Below are 23,278 nucleotides of genomic sequence, written 5' to 3'. Positions count from 1 at the left end.
CGAAGAGAAAAGTATCTAAAATATGAATAAATTCCACCAGAAATGAGGAAATTCAGGAAAATGCTCTTCTTCTGCACCCCACAGTGGCCTCCAGGTATGCGTTGAATAAAAAATTAGTGCTGGTTTTAAAGCAAGCATCATTTTATGTGCTTAGCTCACAGGCCTTTGGATCGCTTAAAAAGGCCTGTGGCTTAGCTACAAACTATCTCAATTTTACCAGTGTTCCGATTTTTTTTTTATATCAAATAAGGGGCCAGATTCGGCCGTTACCCTACCATATCCTTTGTGTTAAATTGGTATAAAAAATCTTTAATATGAAACTTTAACCCAAGGACTACCCCCCCCCCCCCCCCCCCCCACACACACACACACACACAGAAAATCGATTTTGGAATGGGTTTCAATTTTAATATGTTGTTGGATTGTTGCTAAGTTCTAAGTCTGTGACCTTTAACCAAAGTTGAGCAGCCTCAACGTTCAATGTTGCTATATGGGCGAGAAAGTCTCGCCGAACCACTGGAGTCCTTGAATGGAATGATTCAAACCTTACTTAAAGTCATTTCTAAGAAGTCACTGGCGATGAATGATCGAGTTCAGGTGTCGAGGTCGTAACAACATGATGATGTTGATGCTGATTATATAAAGGTGTGTGGCAAATTTCAAGGTTGGATTTTTTTGGACAGGGTTGGAACCCAACCTCCCCCCTCCCCCTTCTGGAAAAAATCCTGGACCCGCGCCTGAAACTTATAACTTATTTCTCAAGTATCCCAATATATTCTCAAATATGTGTTACAACAATGTCAACATTTTCATCTTCAATTACTTTTTCCCTCACATTTCCATTACAAATCACACCATTTCTCGCCTGAGTATTATCTGTCGTTTCTTCGTTTTGTGACGTACTAGCCCGCCTTTCATGTTCACTGTCGTGTTTCAGACACCTTGGTCCTGACACTGCTATAGCTAAGGCCCCGATAGGGGCGGTGATCATTATGGATAATACCGCTATAGTCAGAACAATTATTCCAAGAGGTTTTAGTTCCTCATCCTTGTCATGTGTAGCCTGGTCAAGCGCCAAACCACCTATCGCCGCCTGTGGTGTAAAATAATCGAACATGTATTATTAAACACCTACAAAAAATATAATTTTTTTGGAATTTGTATTTCTTCCCCTTACAGGATACCGGACAAGATTTGGTGTATTTGTTACCTGCACGGTGGCTTTTGGAATCCAGGCCAGCGATACAAACAATTGCTCTTTGAAGTTCAACCCAGATCTGAAAACGGCTACAAATGTTACAAGACATCTTATCATTAGACCAATGAAAAGAACTGCTATTCCAAGTCCTACAAAATGAAAAAAAAACGTTTTGTAATAACACGTTTAACAAAATCAATGCCTTATAAATGCAGTTATATGTATAACAGAAACATTACCGACGATCCTAAGGTTCTGTATATGTTCCACTCTGACCGCGGCACCAATTAGTCCGAACAGTAGAGGCTGGAAGATCATCCACAGCAGTCCCACGGCGTCCGTAATAACGGCCTATTAAAGACACGATATTTATGGGAATGTTATGAATTTGATGTGAAATGACTATACAATAAAGTAAATCTGACTTTTCCAAAAATTCAATCCATAGATAAATTCATTTCCGAGAAAAACTCATCGAACTCGCATTTGTGCTCGGTTGATATGGTTTTTCTGTAATGTCTATATATGGACCGACCTTACGAAAAGGCTATATTTGTTGTATTTTGAGGCCATTTGATACTTACATACTGTTCTTTTGTACTTTCTTTTCGCCATCTGATTCCACAAACAAAAGCTAAGACAAGACAACCCAGTGGCCCAGCTCCCGATAAGTCGGCATACACACTACCGAATGTCGCCAGCATTCCTCCAGAAAATAGCAGCATGGCACGATAGAAAATAAGATTGGACTGCAAAAATACAATATAAACGAAACTGCAATACCTTTGATTGGGTATGTCCTAGATTTGTTTTAAATGGCAAGTTATTGAATTTATTGAGAAAAACAAGATGTGTTTGTGAAACACTGATGTCCCCGTATGGCAACATAGCGAAGGTTAAGCTTTCTCAAATGCAAATCAAATATATTGTTACCAAAAGCAAGGCCTTTTCACAAGAAATGCGAAATATAAAACGCTAGCTACACCTGTTCCTGGGTTATGACCAAGGTTAACATTTTATAAGATAGGACAAACTCCGAGTCAAGGTCAATGGGTCAAGCTTGTTGGTTTCTAAAGAAAGGCATTGTCTCAAAGATTACGTATGGGAAGTATGAAAGCGCTGGCTCTTACCGTTGAAAAGTTATGGCCATGGTTAAAGTTTGTAAAAAGTAGATCATACTCTCAGGTCAAGGTCAAAGGGTTAAGATTCTTGATATCCAAAGAAAGGTCATGTCACAAGGATCACACATGCGAAATATGAAAGCTGTAGCCCTTACTGTTCAAAAGCTATGGTCAAGGTTAAAGTTTGTAAAAAGTAGGTCAAACTCTAAGGTCAAGGTCAAAGGGTCAAGGTTCTAGATATCAAATAAAAGGTCTTGTCACAAGGATTAAAGGATAACTGCACTTAACGCCTGTTTTTGGATCTTTTTCAATCTCTGTTGTTACATTTATTTTTGTTTTTATTTTTGTCTCAAGTCATTTATTATAGAGGTTGGTCTATTTCCAAATGAAATGCAATGTCATAAAGGTTATAAACTGCGTTGCAATGAAATAATTCGTTGTTTCCTTACCCCATCTCTCTGCAAATATCGGGAAATTAGACTTATCTGCCCTTGATTGAAGATAAGATTTATAAATATGCATAAGAGGTGGAGCTAATATTGTGATGAGCTAGTGGTCTAAAATTAGAATAGCTACTGTATTTATATTTGGTGCATTCTCTCTCTCTCTCTCTCTCTCTCTCTCGTCATATGTTTGTCACTATTATTATGTTCCCCAAACGAAGTTGGGGAACATATTGTTTTTACTCTGTTTCTTATTATTATTATTATTTTTCTTCTTCTTCTTCTTCTTCTTCTTCTTCTTCCTGGAACTTTTTTGTCCGGGAATGATCTTGTAAACTGTTCGTCCGATGTAGATAAAACCTTTTTAGGGTTAGTAGACATGTTATGTAGATTTGCGGAATCAAGGTCATTTTGCGCGCACGTGCTTGCAAGAGCGTGCACGTGCAACACGTGAAATGACCAATATAATAGATATAGCCACAACTGTTCTATTTTTAGATGAAATGCTTTGAAACTCATAATGTGAGGATATATTAGTAGTATAGACATGACGACATGATGAAAATAGCAAGATCTCACGCGCATGCACGTGCACTTCGCTCTGATTGGCTGCAACTAAAGTCTCAATATCTTTCTTGTTTTTTGACGAAATCCTTTGAAATTTTGAACATAGTCATGCGTTAGGATATCCTACAACATGAAATAAAGCAATTATCATGAAAACACGTGCATGCACGTGCGCTGCAATCTGATTGGCTGAAACTTTAAACAGCTATAACTCCCTTTGTTTTCAACCAAACAGGATGGGATATGGAACATAGATAGATATAATGGACTTCTACAAGTAGGTATGGTCACAATGCACATGCATACACGTGAGTGTACATGTGCTGCAATCTGATTGGCTGAAACTTTAAACAGCTATATAACTCCCTTAGTTTTCACCCAAACGGGGTGGAATTTAGAACATAGATAGATGTAATGGACTTCTACAAGAAGGTATGGTCACCATGCTCATGTATGCACGTGCGTGCACGTGAAATGAGTAAAATCAAACATACACTTGAATGAGCGTATTTTTAAAATAATTTTGGATTAAATACTTTAATATTCAGTGTATTAAAAATATAGATTGTGTAGACAAGATGATATGGTCATGATGCAAATGCATTCACATGTGCACGCGTGCAATGCTTAAGTTTAAATGATTTTTGTACACTTCTTTGTAAATGTTGTTAAAATCTCAGATGCATAGAGTTTGTCTTATTTAATGAAGCTTACAGGGAATATGGCACCAAAAGGGAGTTCGGGAGCGTTTGGGGAACATCTGTAACGGTCCCCGTTACAATTAGCACTAGTTTTTTAATTTTTTTAAATAAAGTATATATAACTAATAACAAATAACATCGACCGGCAGAGGTTGCCATTCTCTTTGATAATCAACAGCAATGGCTGATGTCAACAATTCGCGTGTTCGAATGTAAGTGCCGACTAGCTCAGTCGGTAATGCACAGAATCAATAATATTTAGGTCCGGATCGAACACACGCTTACAACAGTAAGACTGACTTTCTTTTTCCCTTTTATAAAAAAGAAAGAAAAACATCACAATTACTCAAGTTTTTTTTTGTTTCTTTTAAAATTATTTTTCCCTAAAAATTAGCGTACCGAGGATGGTATGATTTCAATTTTATTTACTGGATCTTACTTTGAATGTTCATGTTAGGCAATGGTCCAAAACATAATAAATAAATCTTTTTTTCTTGAAGTCTACGAACATGTAGAGACATGCATTCAAAAATATATAAGGATAGTAAAATGAAACGCTTATGAGATAAATATAAGAATAATCTTAGAGAAAAAAGAATAACCCGTGGCTCGATGGGAATGGATTGAATCAGATATGAACAATCACTATCGACAAGCAGAATGCGTGTTTCCTTACACGTCACGTGATGGAATTTTAGTATTCACAGAGTTACCTGGGTATAGAAATCACGTGGTTAATTATAATATTCAACAGGTAACAACGTGGTCAAAATGGCCTGTATACTATAGAGAAAGTGAACACACGAAGAAACAGTTTTTTCTCTTTTTAACCATGAGCGCATGTTTGTCTATTGATCTCCTTTTAATATGAGGTAATATATATAAATATACAACTACCATAAAAAGTATAACAATACAAAAACATGCGCTGACTATGTATTAAGCCTGTAAAAAGATGGGCGTACTCATTATCCTATGGAGATTCCAGAATATGCGATGACCCCTCTCTATAAAAACGACTTCGAACTTCGTTAATACGAACTTTTAATTAACGTAATTACACAAAGTTGCAGTTAAGACATTGACCATTTCTACCATTGAAAGAGAAATGCCCATTTAAAAAATTAATTATGTCGCAATTTCTAAGTTTCCTTAAGTGCAGTCATCCTTTGTGAAGTATGAATGCCCTAGTCCTAACCCTTAAAAATTATGGTCAAGGTTGTACTTTTAAAGTAGGTCAAACTCCAAGGTCAAGGTCAAAGGGTCAAAGTTATTGGTATCAATGAAAGGTCTTTTCAAAAGAATTGCGTATATGAAGTATGAAATCACTGGTACTTATTGTTCAAAAGTTATAGCCAAGGTTAAAGTTTTTTTATAGGTACAAAAATCTTCAAGGTCAAGGTCAAAAGGTTAAAGTTGTTGGTGTCCAATGAAAGGTCTTTCCACAAAGAATACATATGTAAAGTATAAATGCCCTGGTATCTATTGTTCAAAAGATATGGCCAAAGTCAAAGTTCAAAATTTTTGCGTTAAAGTGGGTCAAACTCCAAGGTCAAGGTCAAAGGTCAAGTTTGGTGGTACCCAAAGAAAGGTCTTGTCACAAGGAATACACATGTGAAATATGAATGTCATGGCTCCACTAAATCAAAAGTTACAGGTAAGGTTAAAGTTTTTGTGGACAAACAGACAGAAAGAGAGACAGACAGACAGCTGGACAGACAGATGGACAGACACGACAAAAACTATATACCCCCGAAACTTCGTTTACGGGGGCATAAAAATGTGATTTTGATACATACACTATCTTTTGCTGGAATAATCCATAAAAATAGCCCTAAAACGACACCATACGCTACGCCCAACATTGCCTCTAGCGGTCCTCTTGCTATTGTCAACGCCAGGTCACCTTTTAACATTATTTGAAAAGTTCATAAGTTATAATAATTTAAAATAAATAAATATATGCCATTATATAATAGTAATGAATAGATTTTGTATCATTTACAAACCTGTAGAAAATGCAATTCCAAGAGCAATTCCAAACCCTGAGATGCAGACGACATCGTCAATGCTGGCGGCAGCAATGACTAGGGTGGGGATGCCCTTGTCTAATCCGTATCCCCTCTCTGCGAGATTTAGGAGGGCGGGTACAACGACAGCGGGAGAAATAGCAGACAACACAAATCTAAGGGGGAACAAGCAAATTCAAAGAATTGTGGTCCCCCGCTTTCGGTGTCTTTTTGGGTGAGATGTCATTTTTTAATGACATTTTGTGTCTAATATGAACGCCCTATCATATGTCATCTACTTAGAATATTATTACTGAACTCCAAGGTCAAGGGGACAAATTGTTAAAGTTTTTGGTATCCAATGAAAAGTTTTCTCAAAAGAATTACATATGTGAAGTATAAAAGCCCTAGCCCTTACCATTCAAAAGTTATGGTCAAGGTTAAAGTTTTCTCATAAGTACAAAAAATCTCCAAGGTCAAGGTCAAAAAGTCAAGGTTGTTGGTATCAAATGAAAGGTCTTGCCACAAGGAATACATATGTGAAATATGAAAGTCCTGGTATCTACTGTTCAAATGTTGTGACCAAGGTCAAATTTTAGAAAAGTAGGTCAAACTCCAAGGTCCAGGTCTAAGGGGCAAAGTTTTTGGTATTCAAAGAAAGGTCTTCTCACAAGAATTATATATATGAAATATGAAAGCCCTAGCCCTTACCATTCAAAAGCTATGATCAAGGTTGAAGTTTTTTGATAAGTTCAGAAATCTCCAAGGTCAAGGTCAAAAGGTCAATGTTGTTGGTATGCAATAAAAGGCCTTGCTACAAAGTATACATATTAGAAATATGAAAGCCCTAGCCCTTACCATTCAAAAGTTATGGTCAAGGTTAAAGTTTTTTGATAAGTACAAAAAATCTCCAAGGTCAAGGTCAAAAGGTCAAGGTTGTTGGTATCAAATGAAAGGTCTTGCCACAAGAAATACATATGTGAAATATGAAAGTCCTGGTATCTACCGTTCAAAAGTTGTGGCCAAGGTAAACGTTTTTGAAAAGTAGGTCAAACTCCAAGGTCAAGGTCCAAGGGACAAAGTTCTTGGTATTCAATGAAAGGTCTTCTCACAAGAATTATATATATGAAGTATGAAAGCCCTAGCCCTTACCATTCAAAAGTATTGGTCAAGGTTAAAGTTTTCTGATAAGTACGGAAATCTCCAAGGTCAAGGTCAAAAGGTCAAAATTGTTGGTATCCAATAAAAGGTCTTGCTACAAAGTATACATATGTGAAATATGAAAGTCCTAGTACTTACCATTCAAAAGTTATGGCTAAAGTAAAAATTTGGAATTTTTGTGTAAAAGTGGATCAAACTCCAAGGTCAAGGTCAAAAGGTCAAATTTGGTGGTACCCAAAGAAAGGTCTTGTGACAAGGAATATACATATGAAATATGAAAGTCATAGCTCCACTAAATCAAAAGTTATGGGCAAGGTTAAAGTTTTTGTGACGGACGGACAGACTGACGGACAGACAGACGGACGGACAGACGAATGAGATTTAATGTCCCCTCGCTTTCGCGAAAGCGGGGGACAAAAATAAAGAAAGGAATATAAAAAAAGAGAAATGGCCGAATCTCAATCATTACGCATGCACATATTCCACTTGTAACGCGAAAAAAAATATGAATGGTTTTATTTACCCTAACATAAATGACCAATCCCATGGAAGACCAATCAGATAGTGAGAAGTTACTGCGCATATCACACTTTCAGAGATACACGGTAAGAAGGCTAGTTTGATCACTGTCCTGGACAACTTCTTGAGCGCCACCGGATCGAGTCCCAGTCCCGCACGGATTAAGATCACAGTCAACGCTATCCTCCTGTTGTCAACAACAACAAAAACCTGGCATTGTTACAACACTACTTTTTAAAAAAAATTGCATGGTGTTGTCACGAAGAATACCCATGTGAGCTATGAATGCCCTACCTCTAACTATTCAAATCTTATGGCATGGTCAAGTTTAATGTTTACACCCCCCTCCACTTACCAGATAAACTTTCAAGTTTAAAGTCTGACGACACGTTCTTCGAAAATCTAAATTAATCTAAAATGCTTTCTAGTTTCCATAATGGGTGCCTCAGAAAGATTATGAGGATTTCTGGTCAAATGAAATTGAATTATTGTGGAACTTCATGAGAAATAAAACACGTGCAGACGATATGAAAGCTTTATTGACAAAGTGAAAGGCGATGGAAAGGGGGATTTGTTGAGTAAACTAGTCAACAACATCACCAAAATAACACTTCGATGGGAAGAGCAAACCTGGTCGACCAAAGAACATCTGATGAAGGATTGTGGAAGGGGAAACGAGAGACCACAAACTAACTATGGGAGAACTGGGGAGAAATGCTCAAGATAGAGAGATGTGCAAAATAAAAGTTGTATCCAAGTTTATTTTTTAAAACAGAAAGACAGACAAGCGTACTAAAAACTACATGTATACCGTGGACTCATTTTAATTCGTGGGGGTCAATGTTTGTTGGTAAGCAAAATTTGACCAGTTCGTTTGGATGTAAGATTACTCGTATAAACGATGTTTCAATGAATCAATATGTTAAAAAAATAACGTTCGCGGGGATATAAATTCGTAGGTAAATCCACGAGCATTGGTCCCCCACGACCAATGATGATTCTAAAATATCTTAGTATGTCTCAAACCTTCAATTATGGAACTTTAAAGAAGACAAAATACATGTTTTTCATTTCAAAAACTTCATTTAATTTCTTTTCAAGGAAATTATACTTCATGGGAAGCTTCGTGGCTAAATGATCTTCCTACAAGAAGATAAGAACAAGTCAACAAGATTTGAAACTCTGAAACATTGTAAAACACCGATGCTTCTGCATGGCACCTCATCGCGAAGGTGAAAATTTCCAAATGCAAGTCAAGCTACAAGAGATCGAAAATATTGGTGCACTAAGAAAGGTTTAATTGCAATAAATACACATATGAATTGCAAAAGCCCTAGCACCAACCATCAAAAAAATTTGGAAAGGTAAAGGAAGGTCGTCGCCCGCGTGGCGCAGTTAGAGCATCTGCTCTGTAGAGTCGCGAACGAAGGAGTTGATCCTTGTGTCGCGGGTTTGAATCCCACCGTGCGACTTTCGGTTGAGACCGTATAAAAGGAGGTCCCGTATCGCAGTAGATTCTGGCACGAAAAAGATCCTTCACTGCTCAATGGCCCCTAGTGCCGAGTATAGGACAAAAGCAGCTCTCCACCGGCAGCGTCTCCATATGAGTGAAAAATTCTTGAGAGGACCGTTAAAAAACACACACACAGATAAAAGAAGGTCTAATTCCAAATGGGACATTTGAAAAACACTGACACCAACTTTTCAAACATTATGGCCAAAGTTAAAGTTTGAAAAACAGACTGAAAGAGCATAAATACAAGCCTCCGGACCTCCGATTACAGGGGCATTAAAAGTTTAATAATCAACATTTTTCTCATCTTTGATGAATTCTAAGAAAAAGTAGATTTATATTAATCTTTTTTTTTTCAAATATCAGCCTCACAACTTCAGGTGGATGTCCAAATTTAAACTGGAGCCTGATCAACTGATACTTAATATATACATCATAATAAAGTTTGATTCGCCTCGCCCAATACGGATTTCCATTTCACAACCTGTGTAAAATCATAATTATATGGCGTATATTTGATAAGTTCAGACTAACTAACATTAAAAAGACCTCTCTATTTGTTTTGTTTCTATACATATAGGACTTTCCTGTAAATTACATTAAATTTATCTACGCAAGGATATCTAAGTAAAATCGGTGGAAATTTGAATTTAAACGTAAATAACAAATATCATGTAAATATACACTTAATCTCGTATTTTTATTTTTTAGTCAGATACACCATATATAGCTTTAAGACAATGGATTTTCTCAGCTTATTTGCATCTATACCAATACATGGACTTCAACATCAGCATATTTTCGCCTTGGTATGAAAGGTCAAGATTAATGGTCAGAGTCAAAGAACAGTTTACGGTATTAAGCTTAAGGTAGGATTCTTCTCTGGTTTCTGACTAGATGAAACATTCAAAGTATATTTGCTTATATGTCTTATATATTGAGGTGTAAGGAATTTAAAAGACCATATTTTTCTTTCCTCATCACAATGGTACAACTTTAAATAGAAATGGTAAACTGCACTTGAAAACTAGCAGGGACTATATTTTTGGCGGAATGGTGCCGTATGAAAATATCTTCTTTTCTGCCTCTCAAAATTATAATAGAACAATGAATTTAGTTATGAATTTTTACACAATCGAAGACTTGGAGAAATTTTCAAATGTAAGTTGAATTAATAATGAGGGACTAAACTTTCAAAATATATCAAATAAATATGATTTCCCAAACAAACTAGAACTTTGTTAGCTTTTAAACCCTTCCTATCAAAGTGCAGATTTGAGCCAAAAATCCATAAAAAGTATTTTTTCTCTCTTAGTAAACTTTTTTGTTTTTGTATCATTTTGTACATTTATAAGACTACTTTATTATATGTGAAAATAAGAAAAAGTTAAATATAGGAAGCATATGAAAATAACTAATATATCCTAAAAAAAAATAAGAAAAACAGAGAGAATTCGGATTAGCCAATATCCAGTTAAGTTAAATTATTTATGTAAATTTGGTAATATCATGCTATAGACCCGATATAGTAATATGTTTTTATGCAAAAAGAACAATCTTTAAACTTTTGAAATAGAAGTAGGTATCACATGATTGGCAACAGTATTTTTTTTATTCTTAATGTCAAGGAAAAAGATAATGACCTTGACCTTACCTTGCCTCTAATATGAAACGGTCAAATTTAATTTCACTGACACTATCACTTACTTATATTGTCTTCTTGATTCTGTGAAAATTTCATTAATTTTTAAATATTAGAAATATGAGAAGAATCCTACCTTAAATTACAATTTGTTTTGGCTAAGGGGGTGAATGTATTGTATTTTACAAAAATATCATTTTTAAATCTACGTTTAAGGATAAATACACTCTTGCTGTAGGGTTTAACATAATTTATGCTTGACTTTCGTAGACACAAAATCTTCTTTCTTCGAAAATTGCAATTTCAGAAACATTTTTAGAAGAAATATTTCATAATTTGTACAACCTCTTGAGTTTGTTTTTGCAGTAATAAGCACACAATATTTGTTACTGTTATACATTTAAAACAAAATATTTACTGCATCTGTACAATTCTGAAAACCGCATGTAAATGACCCCATTTACTAAAAGGACATATTTCTTTTACATGTTTTAACAGGAGAAAATATTTGTAAACACGCTACTTAATGGAACATAGGTCAGTAGTTCAATAGTTATATTATGAGCGCACATCTTCAAGGTTTCTGTGTGTACAGCAGCCTATGAATTGATGTGTTTTTTTTGACAATTTTTTTTTCACGATATTCATTAAAAATATTTTACAAAAGTCGTTTCCAAACATATATACATATGTATGTTATAATAATGACAATATCAATCACAAAGTTTACATTCAATTTCATTGCCAATATGTCACTGCATTAATTTATTACAAAGACACACTTCATTTTCAACCTAATTCTGTGTATTCATACATATGTATAAAAGAACATGGGTGATCGAAAGTGATGTCATTGAATAATTAGACACATGAAATGAATCAAAAATGAAATAGCGTGTCAATTATGATTGAAAGGATAAAATTTATGCTCTTATTCTGTTCTAATCTTGGAAAAAAGATATACTGCAGCAATATTAATTAGTTTACCAAGAAATAACATTAACATTTTGTAACACGATGGAATGAGTGCATGATCATTTCTGTATTAAAGTAGAACAACCCTATTCAATTATACTTTGCATCCTTGGTTTCCTATCTGATCAAAATCAATTCGTTTCGTTTGTTTGTTCAACATCCCTTCCATAATTTTTCACTTATACTGAGACGCAGCCACACTTGCCGGTGGAGGGGTGGTGGAGTACTGAACATTTAGACAGTTCTTTACTCGACACATTGCCTTTGAACAGTGAGGGATTTTTTTATGAACCAGCATCTGCCGCGACACGGGACCTCGGTATATACGGACTCATCCGAAGGACCGGTCCACACGTCCCACAGTGGGATTCGAACCCGCGACGTAAGGATCATTTTCTTACTCCGCGATTCTAGAGCAGACGCTCTAACCACTGCACCACGATGGCGACCAAATGATTTCAGTGTAGAAAGGAATTTATCTTAAATTAAGGTGCATTATCTGTATATGAAATGAATAAAAATGGCTTAATTGAATTAAAAGTTTGCAATTAATGTTCTTTTTTTTTTATTAGAGTCGAAAAAATGCGTGCCTGAAGGAGGAAAAAAGCGCACATTTTTTGACCCGTTAAAAAAGCGTTGGACAACAAAAAGCCACGTTATACTTTATGAATGGGATGATTTTGAAATTACAAAATATTTAAAAAATGTAGGCAGATTATTGTTTGACCTAATTAATCAAAATAATTTATATAATTAGCCCATAACCTTTTTGTCTTCTTATTTAAAAAAAATAGGGTACATCACTAATTATTCCAAAAATAACGTAGATTGTCTCCGTGCTGTAGAAGCACAAATTTGTACCAATGGCGACCAAAATTGGAATCTCTTCAGAATATCTACAATTATTATCACATTTAAGCGATATTTATACTATATCAATGAAGATATTAATGTTTTCCAAGTATTGTGATTTAAAAATATCAGAAATGTTCATTTTACATCACTTTCCTGATAACCAGTACTTCTTGTCATTGGTGAGCGATGTGACAACTGAGTCCTTATTGCATTATCGTGCCGAAAAACACGAATTTGAAAAACGCAAAACTTAAAGATTTATGTATTTTCATATTTTCGTGACAATGTAATAACGAGGAATATTTCCAGTTAAAACAGCCAGTGTGGAGAAACAAAAAATAATAATCATTTTACACTTAATCATTAATAATAGTCGTTCTTTTTTTAAATACGCGGGAATGTCAACTCTGTTATGGGTCATTGACATATAGTCTACATTTAGTGCTCCATCCGAATGTCGACTTACAGGTGACAGAGATATGAATGCAAAAATAAAACTGCCATAGTTAAAATAAAGAGGAGATAAAGAAAACAAAAAAACTAGTTACATGAATAGAGACCACAGGACAAGAAGCAAAAAGACCACAAAGAAATTTTAATGAGAGTAATAGACACCACAGAACTATAATATAGAGAGAATACAAATAGTAATAGACACCAAAGAACTATGAAACAGAGGGAATACAAGTAGTAATAGACTATAGATCTATAATACAGAGATAAGACAAATAGTAATAGACACCACAAAACTATGAAAAAGAGAGAATACAAATAGTAATAGACACTACATTGTACAGATCTATGATATAGAGATAAGACAATTAGTAATAGACAGCAAAGATTTCTATAAATATAGAGAGAAGACAAATAGTAATAGACACTAATGATCTATTATAGAGCATACAAATAGTAGACACCAAAGATTTATGATATACAGATTAGTAATAGACACCAAAGATTTATAATATAGAGATAAGACAAATAGTAATAGACACCAAAGATTTATAATATAGAGGGAAGACAAATAGTGATAGACACCACAGAACTATAATATAGAGAGAAGAGAAGATAGAAATAGACCCCACAGGATTTTGATTTACAGAGAAGACAAATAGCAATTGTGCCATGGAAAGGAGACAAAAAGTAAAAAAAAAAAAAGCAAAATTTTATAAATGGTATGTTTCAATCATTTTAAATAGTATACATCAATCTTTGATAGATACATAGTATATAAAAATAATTTTTTAATAGTATATATTAATCTCTACGCAAAAACCCACTAATTGACGATTTGAAGCAAACCATAATTTTTTTTTTACATAATTCATGTCTTGTCGATAAATTACATAATTATTTATTCACCAATAGCTAATTAAAATAAAGGCGGTTTGTTTTGTATATTTTACACGAATCACATCCTTGTTATTAAACAAGGAAAGAATCTTACCTTAAAGCTCCGGACCAAATTGGCGTCACGTTCTGTCCGACCAAACAAACCACAGGAAGGTTACTTAGACCAAATCCCGCCAAGATCATACCTACTCAGGTCAAATAATGATTTCGAAAATCATCTTTTAAAATATCAGGGTTTAATATATGAAGGAAATCGTGTATAAAATAATCATATTAAAGTCTTTTCCTCATTGGTGACAAAAAAAGTTTTCAGAAACAGCATAGAAGCTATATAATCTTTTATCTAAAAATACAATGACCAAAATTTAGAAATAAAGAAATAAATCTGAAACGCCCACGAAAAATTAATAAGTGAGTTCGTTAATCACGTGATGCTGGAACAGAGAAAAGACAAAAAAAATGAAATTTAAAAAAAAATCATACCCAGTAATGGTGGTAAACGAATCAAAGAAAATATATATCCTCCCGACACGGCGCTAACAAAGAGGATAATAAGGGAAAACAGGTGCCCGCCGGGGAGGGCCGATTGGTCTGTAATGGATAGGGTCACTGTCCAAACCATCAACAAAAGGACAAAAAATTGAACCATCATTGCAAGAACGCCACGGGGCTCGAATGTGCACATATTCCGAAATGACATTTTGGTCACTTTATGTTATTCCTGAAACAATATTAAAAAAACATTAACAATTTCCAAGTTCCGATAAAGTGGCTCATGTTTATACTCCGTAATATATCCAGAATTCAACTTACTTTGACAGCAGTTGCTTGGTATGGAATCTAGCTTTATGTTGTTCCTGAAACGATATTGCAATAGTCAACCCTTAACAATCTCCAAGGTCATATGGGGTACATGTTGATACTACGTAAAATATTCAGAAATGAACTTAGTTTTTACAGCAATTGCTTTTATGAAATGTCTCTCTGTGTAATTCCTAAATAATATTTGAAAAGAATACCTTAAACAATTTCCAAATTCATATATAGAGACTTCGAAATATATCAAGAAATCAACTTACTTTTGACAGCAGTTATACTTGCTATGGACTGATATGCGCGTTTTCACATTGACAAATTTCCCTGTATAATTTTCGTCGTTTCACCAAGGAGATGGGGATGAAAATGTTAAATTTGCGCATGCGTGATTAAACTTCATTTATATAAAGAATTGCTGCAAACTATTTTAATAGCGCAAGAACCAAAACTTCCATGCAGTCTGAAAAATACAGGTAAGTTTCTCAATTTAAATTAACAAAAATAATTAGAATGCAATAAATGATGTTTTACGAAGACAGTGTTTTAGAGTTACAGATATGCAATCTATAAGTCATTCAGAAATCTTGCACAAATATTATTTTCTTATGTTCAAAGTATTGTCTTTCACTAATCAACAATTTTCAATTGCCAATGAGTACATTACTGATCAAATTGTCATATACAAATTTTAGTTAAAACATTAATTTTTTTTTTTTGTATAGGAGAGTATGTATGTAAAAGGGTTTATTGAATCATCATTAATTTTTTTTCTATTCCCTAGAGAACGCAAATAAAGATGAATAACAATTGCAACTGTCTCACATTTGAATACAAGACAAAAAACTGCCCAGATGAGGAGAGCAAATCTGTATTCCATAAAATTATCCAGTTTCTACTTCCAAATTCCAAAACCATCAGCGATAACGATTGCAAAAATTCAAAGACGATTTTGGGAGGAAAATGGGTTATTTGGCCCCCTCATGGAAACTGTGCTTTATATTCGATGTTTTGTTTTATTTGTGTTTCGGCGTGGATTATCTTGTATTCTGTTTCTAAGGAACAGTCAAGTCCAGGAGGAAACTTGTTTTCACTCCTCGTTTTGTTTGCTGGGGCCGTTATTGGCGGTCATATCTTCTCCCTGATACGTTTACCCCCTTTATTGGGTAAGTTAATTTGAACCGACAGTGAAAACAAAAGCTGAGATACCCAGAACTTATATTTAAGTAAAGACTGTAGATTTAGATCCTATAGATTTATAATTTTGAAATGAAGGTACTGTCACATTGTTATGATTGACATATAAAAAAAAACATCTTTGCCAGTAATTCAATAGAATCGTTAAAAGTATCATGAAAATCTTTCTGTAGGTTCAAAAGGGTTTATTTAAAGTTGTTATGTAATAAAGTTACTGATAAAAACATTTTTAGAACTGTTTCTGCATAAAAAAGAAAAAAGCGAAGCCAAGAAAAAAAAGATTCTAGCTTCCACAGAGAAATTGATGATGCTTATCTTGGCTTATTTTAGTTATTCGGTAGAAGTCCGCCACAATTTAGAAATTGCATCTTTTTGTGAAGTTACTGAACACAAGAAATAGCTTTGGTCCGTCTGTTATAACTACTCTCTGAACTATTAAGTAAATTGCTAATTAAAAGTTTAACCGTGCCAAAGACTTACTTGGAACTTAAGCTACATGTATATAAGCTATAAATGTATATGGATGAGGTTCTTTAAGCAGTTTTCTATAAATCAGCACCAAATTATTTTTCTGGACTGCAAAATTACAAGTTGTTGAAACCCAGTGCTCGACAAAAAAGTTCCGCCAAAATTATTGACATGCCTTCGAGCAATCAAAACGTCAAATTTTACAAACTCGAAAGAAACCCATTGTATGGTATTTGTTGGTATTTATTTTCTATTTTGTTTGATATCGAGAATCTACGCTTATTTTATTCTTTTTATACAATTTTAAGGAATTTCATTTCATTCTCTGTTACGAGTTCGTTAGAATTTTAGAAAGTATCGAATAAAACAATAATTTAGTAAAAAAAGAATATTAAAACTGTACATGTTTGTACGATTTATGGGTTATTTACACATTGCACATGTGTAAAGGATATTTGTTAATAATACTTGTTTTTAAAAAATTGCACCTTTTCCCTCAGATTGAAAATTGGAAATAGCAAAGTTGCATTGTTATGACGAGATAGTGAAGAGATACGAATATATAGGCCAAAGAATGTTACTCTAAAACCTTGATTTTGCCTTTCGTCTTTGCAGCTTTGCATGTTCTTTTCGCTCTACGGAAAATATCTCTTTTTCAGACTGAAGAATATAAAATTACTTGTTCAAAATTTTTGTAGAGCTTTTTTTTTTAAACATTTTTAAACAGGAATGCTGATAGTAGGAGGTTTACTAAGTAACGTCCCGGGAATCAGAGTAGTGGGATTGTCAATAGACCCCAAATGGTCGGCCTCTCTCAGGTATGTGGTAGTCACTCTGACACACACAAACAAACAAACACACACACACATTCAATCTCTCTCTCTCTCTCTCTCTCCGCTGCTGATTCTCAGAGTATGTGGTAGTCACTCTGACACACACACACACACCCTCACAGACATTCAATCTCTCTCTCTCTCTCTGTCTCTCTCTCTGTGCTGCTGATTCTCAGAGCAGCGGCTAATGTTTGTGGACAGATTATTAATGAGTCATTAGGCCGATGATAATTATAATTACAACAATGTATGCGTAAAGCTGTCAACATTTGGCATAACAATTTACGGAGACGGCTACCTACATTCATTTCCAAGAATAAATGTATTTTTTAAACTTTGAAAAAGTAATGAAAAAATTTACTGTGTCTGTATCTTATTAATTAAAACATTTAAGAAGATAAAGCATTTTACGATGCTATTCTTCTATAATCTAAAAATAACCTTTCAAATACACATTTTTGACAAAGAAAACAATAATACTTGACAAAAAGTTATTGAAAAATACAACAAAAATAAAACAACGCCCACATTTATGTAAAGAACAATATAGCTTCAAAATGTAATTAACTGAAATTTTGAAATGTTAATCATCAATGCATTTATGAAACTAAGATCAGGAATAATATTGTTAAGAACAGGGAATTCTCCGTTAAATCAAGTTTTAAGATGAGCGCTTGTACATGTAAATCCATTTGAAGTATTTCAAACCATCATAAAGAATTAAAAAAAGATCCGACCATATTTGAGGGGGGGGGGTGCATAAATGAGTAAAGAGACAATATTATGTGTAAAAATAGATAATTTGTCTCAGGAATATTACATAATTTTTAATGATGTCATGTAATTTTTGAAAATAAATCATTTTGTTGTTTAATGCATCGTCACTCCCTGCACTTTGCAGTAGGTGAAACTTATAATAAAGCCTTGTGGAAATTTGCATTTAATTCTCTGATAAATGAATCAGAGAAATATATATTTAGTTTCCCATAAACCCTTTTCATCTAGGCCGATTTTGATACTTTTTTTTAATCTGGCATTCAAACAAAATATCATTGAAATCTACATCTAACTCAGCGACATTTTCTACTTTAGTAGTAATTAATTGAACAAATTGAGTAATTCTAAGCAAGTAATGTTCTCCATACTAAACATACTAGATAAAATAAAAAAAATAAAGCTGCTTTTCTTCAACTCTTCTGTTTATGACACACACAATTAACAACACGCTCATAACAGCAAACTGTCTCCTCCACAATTTACTCTGAGTGGATTTTTTTTTTCACTTATAAACCTTGTATATCCATGTCAGAAATACAGCATTGTAACAACGCAAAATGTAATAACAACGAAAAATGTAATAAATTGGGATAATTACTTTAAATTTGCGTTATCATATTTTGCGCTGATCTCCACGCAAAATGTAATAACGTAAAATGCAATTAGCCCGGTTTATTACATTTTGCGATGTTATTACATTTCGCGTTGTGACACAGCATTTTAGTGCAGATATTATCTTTTAATGTGAGCACTAAAAAATCCTGATATTATTGACCGGTTTGAACAAATCATACAGTCTTATATTAAAATAGACTATTTACATCAGAATTCCTTTACAAGATTATGGAATACAAAATATTCCAAAGTTAAACTTTGTAAACAATTATGAAAAGAAATTTACCATTAAAATGATATTTATCAATATCCTAGGAAAATAGCTTTAACTGTGATCTTACTGCGGGCTGGGCTGGGTCTGGATCCCGTGGCCCTCAGGAAACTCTCCCTGACAGTCCTCAGGGTGGCTCTGGTACCGTGTTTATTTGAGGTCGCTACTAACGCTGTATCCGCCCACCTTCTTCTCGGCATGCCATGGACCTGGTCGTTTATGTTGGGGTAAGAAAAAATGCCTTCTTTGTTTGTGAAAGATTGAAAGATTGTAGGATATTGTATGATTGAATTCCATTTTAATCTTTTTGTATAATTAAATGAGAATGTTGACGTTTGCTTTATATTATATCTGAAACTAATAAAATATTTTCAATACAATTATTGGAATCGTAAATATTTCAGCTTTGCTTTGTCGGCGGTGTCCCCGGCAGTGGTTGTTCCCTCCCTCCTGACCCTGGCAGACTCTGGGTACGGCCTAGATAAAGGGATCCCCACCCTCGTCATCGCTGCCGCCACAATAGATGACGTCTTCAACATTACAGGCTTTGGTGTACTTCTTGGAATAGTTTTCTCACAAGGTGCTGGAAGAGTTTTTAATGCATGTGCATTATTTTAAGGAGTGGAGAAGGGGGTCCAACAAAGTCAGGCATTTCTTTGACTGTTAATGCTATATATCTGCAGCTTTGTTCATCTGTGGCTTTTGCAATATGGAAAAACAAGAGATCTATTCAATTCAAAGAGAAAACGTTTTTAAATTTTTAAGGGGTTATCTCTGAAATCCAGGATGTACGTATTCCTTTCGTTAATGATATATCATTCCTACAACTAGGTTTTATTTAACGAAAGAAAAAAGATGTATTGGTTACTTCGAGAGATATATGCTTGGTGGGATACCCCTTTCAAAAAATAGATATGGTTTACTCAAATTATATTGAAAGTTAGATATATCTTTTCCTTCAATGGAGGTAAATAACCTCTTTTGCAAAATAGGTCACTTTGTTCACAAGAGACAAACGACCGAGAATTTTTTATTTTCAGTGTGTCCTTTTGAAATGCCAATATTCCCCTTTTGAAAAAACAAAAACCAAGGACATGTGCCGTTAAAATCATAGGGTGGAGGTTTTCCCAAAAATAAAAAAAAATCTCATTATGAAAATTATAAATAATTCATATCAATTTTTTGCATGGCTGCAGAATAAATTGACATTTATTTGCCTACTCGATATGTACTTTTTATTTGGACAACTCGTCATTTGATTAGCGCTTTCTTGTCTTTGTGTATTATTTACTGGAGACCCTGACATTTTTCCTTGTCCTTCATATCATTAAGATCAGACTTGCATTTCAAAATTGAAGTATTTTGAAGCAACAGAAACAGCTGTGATATTTAGCATAGAAAAGTTTTACATTCTTTCCAAAACATTAAAAGGTAAATGACATACAAATCTTGACAATAATAGCTTGCAAGCCTTTTCGTAACTCCAACTAACTATATTTTTAACAACTTGTATATAAAGAACAAGTGCTTTTCTTACAATTTCTTTCTATGTTAGAGAGAATTTAGTTCTTTAGATTTTTATACCCCTGCTTGAAAAGCGGGATGGTGCATAGTTATCGGTATGTCCGTCTGTCCGTACATCCATCTGTCCGTCCGTCTGTTACGCTTTGGGGTACCCATCTCTTATCCACAACTCCTCTCATACCACTGAATAAATTTGATGAAACTTTCACAGAATCTTTATTACATAATGCCATTATGCACCGCCTGTTTTACTTTTTGATCCGGCACATATTTTGGGTTTCCCACAGGAAAACATACACACTGCCATTACATTCATATGGGAGGCGGGGGTATCATTTAGTGAGCTCATTGCTCACAGTGCATGTACATCTAGTTTTTATATACATTTGAACCTCGATATTATGGGTGCCAGATATCCGGATCGTTTATCTTTCGAACAAAATTTTAGAAGAGAATTTACATTTACAACTAAAATTCCTTCCAGTCCCCCCTCATAACGTAATCTGGACGATTTCAGCGGAATCACAAGCGTGTAGATAAAGTGGCTCGACTGTTGTCTGTTTCAAACAATGTCGAATTTAGAGTTTTTGCTTTTGCGAATAAAAAAGTCGTTTAATACAACTTTCTTTAAAATATTGAATCCTGCCTAAACTATGAAAAAATAATTAATAGTATAACTTTCATTCTTCCTTTCACTCAAATAAAAAAAGCCTTTATACTTTTATGAAAGAAACCAAAATTAAACATTAAAATATGCACAGTTTTTGTATACATTGTAGGGCAGGAAATGACATTATTAACTTGTCAATTTTATGAATATTGTCTCTCATATCAAAGATTTTTTTAAAGAAAATATTTACATTTTTTAGGGGAGTTGGCACTGACAATTGCTAAAGGTCCTTTAGAAATGCTCCTTGGAATCGCATACGGCGCCATTTTTGGAGTTTTCCTGTGGTATTTCCCATCAAAAGACAGCGTAAGTTCTCTTCAGGATAATTCCTTGTAGCGATTTTCCCTATCAAAAACAAAGCCCAGTACATTAACACTCCAAATATTATTTACAATTAACAATTTTAGGTGAACAAAACGTTTTACCGGTCTGTTCTCCTGGTGGGATTCGGTCTCGTTGCTATTTATGGCAGTCCTTTGGCCCACCTACCAGGAGCTGGTCCTCTGGGCTGTCTCGCTGTGGGCTTCGTTGCAGCTTTCGGATGGAGAAACGAACGAAAGAAGGACGAAAACGTAAGCCAGAGAAGCGGTCATCAGTATATAATGAATTCGTTTCTTGTATGGCATATGTCTACATACCAATAAAACAGTCCATAGCTTTACATATTGGAATATTCTATTATTGTCATCAGAATTTTGTTCATGAAATGTTTCAAATCGTTCCATTTTTGGAAACTTTGTTACTAACAATGGGGCGCAAACTTTTAAAACAACTTTCTTTTGTAGGATACGGTGGCTGAGGTGACGGGTATTCTGTGGATGCTATTTCAGCCATTTTTATTCGGACTCATCGGTGCAGCAGTAAAATCGGAACAAATTCACGATCTGAGTTCCTTAGGTGAGTTAGTAATCTGTTTATTTGTTTATAAATCATGAACAAACGTTAACTATATCAAGGAGCTTACGGCGGGCGTGTCCAGTCTACGAGGGATACTTGATCGTCCGTGGACACCTGATCCCACCTTTGATCTTTATAGAGGTTCACGTTTGCTCTCCATCGGATTGAAATTATTCCTTTGGACGTTTGAAGTTGATTAATTTTCGTTATTTTTATATTTTACTTTATCTAGGCTTGGGTACTGCGGTCATTGCAGTAGGACAAACATTAAGAATGGGAGCGGCTGTATTATCAGTCCTCGGTACAGAGTTCTCAAAGAAGGAACGCTTATTCATTGCAATAGCGCGGTTTCCCAAGGCAACTGTTCAGGTAAGTTAATAAGACGATCATTCTACTTGACTCTTGTTATATACCGGTAAATCGACTGATAAAAACTTAAAACTTGTTTTTGGTAAGCTACCTTTCTATTTATAGGCTGCGATAGGCGGGTTAGCCTTGGACATGGCACTAGCAGACAACAACTTGGAATTCATACGTCACGGCACTGTCGTCTTGACCACTGCTGTATTGTCTATAATAATCACAGCTCCTATTGGAGCCCTGGCTATAGCTTTATTGGGCCCCAGACTCCTGAACAAGTTAGACAGACAGACGACAGATGAAGCAGACGCAGAGTGTAGCGAAGACTTGGAGAATGTATCGATGCTCCCCATGACGCCGGATCCAGAAAATACTATCAAAATTGAAATGTCTTGATTTTACGTCACCAATTTGACTAGAAAGTATTTGTTTCACCATTTCCTCCTAAATAGCGGAAGAAACAATTTGTAATAGAATTTTGGATTCTAAATTGCAGTAGCTACATGTACAATGCATCATTGTAATTCGCTATTTTCATTTTGCCAGTGATGTCATGACAGTCGAGAAAAAAATCTTACTGTAGGGCTTTATGTGAGCTTTGACTAACACAGAGCTACAGTTCTGCCACTACCTGCGATCTTTCAGTCTATACACTGATCTTATAACTGGAGAAACCTGTCATGTATTCCGTTTATAGAAACATTTGTTCTACCTGGTATGATTAAGTCATAATCTTTCAGTTTTATTTATTAACATTCAATGTACATCTTCATCTGTATAAATTCATTCATTTTTG

The 23,278-nt window shown here is 34.6% G+C and overlaps 2 protein-coding genes across 2 annotated transcripts; one reads left to right on the top strand and one right to left on the bottom strand.

Annotated features, from left to right (window-relative positions):
* Positions 1 to 541: 541 nt before the first annotated feature.
* On the bottom strand, positions 542 to 15,205 carry LOC134260027 (sodium/hydrogen exchanger 9B2-like). Its single transcript, XM_062742612.1, has 11 exons — positions 15,137 to 15,205; positions 14,871 to 14,914; positions 14,541 to 14,778; positions 14,152 to 14,242; positions 7,724 to 7,906; positions 6,040 to 6,215; positions 5,830 to 5,936; positions 1,783 to 1,947; positions 1,438 to 1,549; positions 1,211 to 1,347; positions 542 to 1,093 (listed from the first exon to the last, which is right to left on the bottom strand). The coding sequence occupies exons 3-11, from the start codon at positions 14,755 to 14,757 to the stop codon at positions 779 to 781; spliced, it is 1,503 nt and encodes a 500-aa protein (XP_062598596.1). The 5' UTR covers positions 14,758 to 14,778; positions 14,871 to 14,914; positions 15,137 to 15,205; the 3' UTR covers positions 542 to 778.
* Positions 15,206 to 15,322: 117 nt separating this feature from the next.
* On the top strand, positions 15,323 to 23,064 carry LOC134260026 (sodium/hydrogen exchanger 9B2-like). Its single transcript, XM_062742611.1, has 10 exons — positions 15,323 to 15,346; positions 15,657 to 16,036; positions 17,263 to 17,353; positions 19,076 to 19,258; positions 19,436 to 19,611; positions 21,425 to 21,531; positions 21,633 to 21,797; positions 22,011 to 22,122; positions 22,355 to 22,491; positions 22,597 to 23,064. The coding sequence occupies exons 1-10, from the start codon at positions 15,327 to 15,329 to the stop codon at positions 22,876 to 22,878; spliced, it is 1,653 nt and encodes a 550-aa protein (XP_062598595.1). The 5' UTR covers positions 15,323 to 15,326; the 3' UTR covers positions 22,879 to 23,064.
* The last annotated feature ends 214 nt before the right edge of the window (positions 23,065 to 23,278 follow it).

The sequence above is a fragment of the Saccostrea cucullata genome, unplaced genomic scaffold (assembly GCF_032062105.1).
Source record: "Saccostrea cucullata isolate Sc308-1 unplaced genomic scaffold, CSIRO_AGI_Scuc_v1 ctg1041, whole genome shotgun sequence".
Lineage (NCBI taxonomy): Eukaryota > Metazoa > Mollusca > Bivalvia > Ostreida > Ostreidae > Saccostrea > Saccostrea cuccullata.
The sequence above is the reverse complement of the archived record's forward strand: the minus strand, read 5'-3'. Positions and strand labels throughout refer to the sequence as shown.